Below are 6,000 nucleotides of genomic sequence, written 5' to 3'. Positions count from 1 at the left end.
CTTAGAGACTAGTCAGGATCAAAACAAAGATGAACGGAGCAAAGTACAGAGAGATCCTTGATGAAAACCTGCTCCGCAGCAGTCAGGACCTCAGACTTGGGCAAAGGTTCACCTTCCAACAGGACAACGACCCTGAGCGCAGAGCCAAGACAATGCAGAAATGGCTTCAGGACAAGTCTCTGAATGAACCCGATAGATCATCTCTGGAGAGACCTGAAAATAGTTGTGCAGCGATGCTCACCATCCAACCTGACAGAGCTTGAGAGGATCTGTAGAGAAGAAAAATTAGCAAACATTACTAAAAACCTGTTTTTGTTTTGTCATTATGGGGTATTGTGTGTAGATTGATTAGAGACATTTATTTTTATACATTTGCAAAAAGTCAAAGGGTCTGAATACTTTCCGAATGCACTGTAGGTAACAAGACATAAATGGGATTTGTGCCAATTAAACCAAATTAAACCAAAGCATGGATTGCTGGCATACCTTATCCATAGAATGTTTATAAGGTAAGGAAACCAACGTAATTTTGTCATTTGGGTAAACAATCCCTTTAAAGAGTAGTATTTAGGAGGATATCAGTGTTGAAACTCACCAATTATGAGAGCCAAGGTGTGTCAGACGAAGCAGGCCAACTGTTCATCATAGAGGCAGCTTAGCCTTAGGAAGAAAGAACCAGAGGACTGGAGTGATTTCAGCTTTCATACACATACACAAACACAACTGCAGACCTCTAGACCTGGAAAAGTTGAGTCTTAAATGTACACCAGAGAGCTCTGGGCTCACCAAATGAGTCCTCAGGAGACAACCCTCGACACCTGCAGTCATTTTTCAAACATTTTAATTGGCTCTCCTCCGTCAGTTGATGCCCCGTGTCAGAGTTTGGATGCTCAACGCTCTGAATCAAAGGTCCAGGTCTACAGTGAACCTCATTTTGGCACACAGTCATTTTTTAGGGGGGAGGTAATCAAACGAACATTACCTATACTTTCCACACTACTAATGCAAACTGAGCCGTACTTGATTGACTTGGTTAGAAATCCACCATAGTTGCTGGAACAGTGCTGGAATGGACAAAAAGCTGGAAAGGACAAAAATGATAGGACAGACTCAAATCATACTTTATAGTTTTTATTTGTCTGGATGATTAAAGTGAAAACCACAGCCCATTATCCCTGCCAACATGAGTGACCACCAATGTAAGTGGTCTTCTTTCCTGCAGGGCTCGAACTCCAACTCCTGTACCTCAGAATATTGTTCTTCTGGTAGCCAGCCTGCCCTGTGAGTCATGAGTCTGTGTAAGAGTTCTGCAGTTCAGCGTGGGAGGACAGGTGGCGTGACGGTGGAGTGTGTGTGTAAAAGAGAGAGAGCGATTGTGTGTGCGTGAAGTGCTCCCCCTGGCCAAGAGACGAGGGCGAGTGAGTGTCTGAGCTATGAAGAGAGGGAGGAAGATGAATTTCCAGACATTTATAATAGCTGTCACACCTCTGAAGCAATTTCACATTTGAAAATGGGACAGCGGCTCAAATTAAAAATGACACATTTCCGCTGGCAGCACACATTGCTTTTAACATTTTCAGGTAAAACAGTTCCTGATTAAGCCCCGTGAGGACAGAAACACTGTCCTTGTGTGTGATGGATATCACTCAGAGAGCCATTCTGGATGTGTTGCACCCACTCCCCAGACATTTTGTGAACTCAAGTTGTGAGTTTGAGTCTTGTGGTAGGACATTGGTGGACTTAGCTGTGTGGTTCACAGACAGACAGACAGACAGACAGTCAGGCAAGGTAGTGGCAGACATTTTGAGCTCCATCCACATACAGACAAATGTGTTTTCCCTGAGAAAATGACAATAACAGATGATGTGAAATGTTTTGATAAATGAGAGGGCCAACAAACCGCAGATAGGTTCCAATGACTTGAGGTATTTATTGATTTATTTCTGTAGCCCATCCCTCTCCTCTTCATGATTGTATCCATAACAGAAGTCTCAAGCTCATATCTTGAAATAAAACTTGAGGAAAAAACATTTGAAGTGTCGCCTGACTTAATTCCCTTACCTGATAGTGCCTCAAGATTCATGTCATTACATGGAATTCGACTCCACAGTCTATAGAGTCAGGTGTGTACAAGTACGTACAGTATGTTATTTTACACCTTTAATGCAAACAGTTGTTTCATAACAACTCTATCGGTTTCAGACATATGTCCATTTATGGACACTATATATACAAAAGTAGGACACAACTTCAAATGAGTGGATTTGGTTATTTCACCCATACCCGTTGCTGACAGGTGTATAGAATCGAGTACACAGCCATGCGATGTCCACAGACAAACATTGGAGGTAGAATGGCCTTACTGAAGAGCTCAGTGACTTTCAACGTGGCACCGTCATAGGATGCCACCTTTCCAACAAGTCAGTTCGTCAAATTTCTGCCCTGCTAGAGCTCCCCCGATCCACTGTAAGTGCTATTATAGTGAAGTGGAAACGTCAAGGAGCAACAACAGCTCAGCTGCGAAGTGGTAGGCCACTCAAGCACACAGAACGAGACTGGCAAGTGCGGAAGTGCGTAAAAAATCGTCTGTCCTCGGTTCCAAACTGCCTCTGGAAGCAACGTCAGCAATTGTTCGTCGGGAGCTTCATGAAATGGGTTTCCATGGCCGAACAGCCGCGTGTTGGCTGGACTGGTGTAAAGTTCGCTGCCACTGAACTCTGGAGCAGTGGAAATGTGTTCTCTGTAGTGATGAATCACGCTTCACCATCTGGCAGTCTGACAGATGAATGTGGATTTGGCGGATGCCAGGAGAACACTACCTGCCCCAAAGCATAGTGCCAACTGTAAAGTTTGGTGGATGAGGAATAATGGTCTGGGGCTGTTTTTCATGGTTCAGGCAAGGCCCCTTAGTTCAAGGGAAGGGAAATCTTAACGCCACAGCATACAATGACATTCTAGACGATTCCAACTTTGTGGCAACAGTTTGGCGAAAGCCCTTTCCTGTTTCAGCATGGCAATGCCCCTGTGAACAAAGTGAGGTCCATACAGAAATGGTTTGTCGAGATTGGTGTAGAAGAACTTGACTGGCCTGCACGGAGCCCTGACTTTAACCCCATCGAAACACCTTTGGGATGAATTGGAACGCCGACTACGAGCCAGGCCTTATCGCCCAACATCAGTGCCGGACCTCACTAATGCTCTTGTGGCTAAATGAATGCAAGTCCCCGCATCAATGTTCCAACATCTAGTGTAAAGCCTTCCCAGAAGAGTGGAAGTTGTTATAGCAGCAAAGGGGGGACCAACTCCATATTAATGCCCCTGATTTTGGAATGAGATGTTCGACGAGCATACTTTTAGTCATTTTGTTGCATATTTTAACATACAGTATGATCACTATCTGGTAATGGTAACTTCATAATTTCCTTAGAATGGTAATACATGTATAGAGAATAAATGATTAAAATAGTATGTGATAAAAAAACATTTAAAAAAATGAATTTTATTTTATAATTTTATTTTATAATTTCTTCCGTGAACATCTCTGACTTTTCGGGATGGGAATGGAAGTGTACCACAGAATAAAAATACGCACACTATAGGCCATTATATTTAACTTTGTGCATTTTTATTTTGTTGCATCTTCTGGCATACATTCTTTTTCAAATAACTCAAAAGGTTTAATCCCACACCAATTCAACTTTAAACAATATTCCATTTAAAATAAAAACAATGAGTGAAATGGTTCAAAACAGTTTATTTACATTTTTTTCCAGACAAACACATCGATTTCTGCACCACAGTAGAGCATGGAAACCTTTCACAAACATGTTTTATTATTATAATTATTTGAAAATACAAATATAAAATTATACTTTCCACATCTGAGATGTGAGAGACCCCCATCCACTTTATTATATTTTACAACAGGGCTTGAGCAAGCCATACAAGAAGACCTGAAAGATGCTTTCAGACGTCAGTCCTATCAGTCAGCTCTCGCGGTAAAAAGTCTGTTAACATTAAAACATGGGCAAGTGTTAGGAAAGGGCAAGGCAATCAGAGGTTGAACCCAAGAGGGAGCATGAGAGAAGAAAAGACTCAGCTAAGGTCAGGTCAAATGTACAGTAAGACAAATGTCCACAGAGATGCACAGGACTTTTAATGACTGTACCGCTTCCCTAAACTCCCCCACCCACACACACACACACAGACACACAGACACACAGACACACACACACACGCGCACGCGCACACACACACACACACACACACACACACACACACACACACACACACACACACACACACACACACACACACACACACACACACACACACACACACACACACTGCTCTAGCAGTGGCCCATGCCATGCTACTCACTAACCGACAATTCCCCGTTTGAAATAATTGTATTTTATGCTTTACCCGAAAGTATCAGTCACAGCTTCTAAAGCCCACGTTTTTACAGTCCATCCATGTTGCATCATGGGAAAACATAATAATAATGTTAAGTGTGACACAAACATAATACAAACAGTGTTGCCTACATTTCAGACAGCGGGGAGTTAATTTAATCTGAAATTAGGGTTCAGCCTCAACAAATAGACATACACAATAATATATCCTTAACTAACATTATATGCCTGTTATTACAGTAGGTACGTGTGCGTTGTGTGTCTGTTAATTCAGTGATGGGATGTTTGTTTGGCCATTGCCTAGCACTTGCCTCAAGATTCAAGTTGAAATGGTTACGGTAGTACGCTCCCAATATATCATCCAACACCTTCCAGGTCTTTTTTATATATGGATATTTTTAGTTTAGTTTTTTTTTTTTACCAACAATTATCCAATGATTAAGTAGTCTAGCAAGATGTGCAACATTCATCAGCTGTAAACTGCTGTCCATGTGAAGGGAAAGTATAGCATCTACAGAGCCATGCTACCTTAAAGTCCAAGCTGTGAAATCTATTTGAAATCTTTTATTAACTAATAGAGATGGTATCAACTATTTTGAATGGACAGCCAGCCAACTTTTACTCTAATCAAATGGTAAATCAGGTATAGTGATATTGGTAGAGGGACATTTAAAACAGAGATAGCTTCTTGCAATGTATCACAGAGCTTTACACCTGCTCTCGGTGGGTACATTCTGCTGCAATAATGTCACGTTTACCAACAGGTTTCGAAATTTTGTCTCAGTCTTCATGAGAACAATGCATACATCCTATCCTACCTCAACTCTCTGTGGTTCTATGAATAGCTTAAATTAAATATGTCCTATAGGTATCATTTCAATAAGCCCTTCATATAACAACTCATCAATAGCTTTTGCACTGTCTTGTTTTCCTTTAGCAGGAGGGTCTTAGAGATTAAGTTATTGCACAGTGCAAATGTCTATACTAACAAGCAGGCTGCCATTTGAATGAGAATAATTTAAATGAAGACTAAGCACGTGAGAGCAGGAGTATGAATGAATCTACAATGTAAATGATACCCAGGCTTTGATTAAAGTAAAAATCTGCTTCCAATGGTTCAAGAGTACAAAAATAATTCACTACATTTTCAAACGTTGATAATGAACTCAAACTAAAGTATGAATTCATATGAATTAATAATTAATTAAGTAGACACCGAAAAGAAAAGAAACTGTATCCAAAAATAGTAGTGCCAGGGGCCACTGGGATATAAGAGATTAAGAGTACAAACATCAAAATGAGTTTAGATTAATTATATCTATAATAGTTATTGTTATTATGACCATTATTATCATTAATCTGTTATGTGATAAAATCCATTATGCTCAATCATAATTATAGCTTGTGTCCCTCTTGTGAAATAATGACAAATAAAACGGTTTTGCATATCTAGTATTAGCTTTTAAGGTAGTATGGCACACCCATTTTTTTTAAACATTCAAGGGTGGGGATCCAATCAATGCCTTGTTTACGATTCGGTCTTACAGCAATTTTTGATTTAAATGTCTTCAATGATTGCTTTGGT

The 6,000-nt window shown here is 40.5% G+C and overlaps 1 protein-coding gene across 1 annotated transcript in view; it reads right to left on the bottom strand.

Annotated features, from left to right (window-relative positions):
* Positions 1-239: 239 nt before the first annotated feature.
* The window catches only part of LOC124005825 (RNA-binding protein Musashi homolog 2-like), a 385,933-nt gene continuing 380,172 nt past the window's right edge, over positions 240-6,000 (bottom strand). The window contains exons 14-15 of the mRNA XM_046315408.1: positions 596-660; positions 240-269 (exon numbers count right to left, since the gene is read on the bottom strand). Coding sequence (XP_046171364.1) covers positions 643-660 — 18 coding nt within the window. The 3' untranslated portion in view covers positions 240-269; positions 596-642. The remainder of the gene's footprint in view (positions 270-595; positions 661-6,000) is intronic.

Source organism: Oncorhynchus gorbuscha, linkage group LG19, assembly GCF_021184085.1.
Source record: "Oncorhynchus gorbuscha isolate QuinsamMale2020 ecotype Even-year linkage group LG19, OgorEven_v1.0, whole genome shotgun sequence".
Classification (NCBI taxonomy): domain Eukaryota; kingdom Metazoa; phylum Chordata; class Actinopteri; order Salmoniformes; family Salmonidae; genus Oncorhynchus; species Oncorhynchus gorbuscha.
This window is presented reverse-complemented; position numbering and strand designations above follow the sequence as displayed.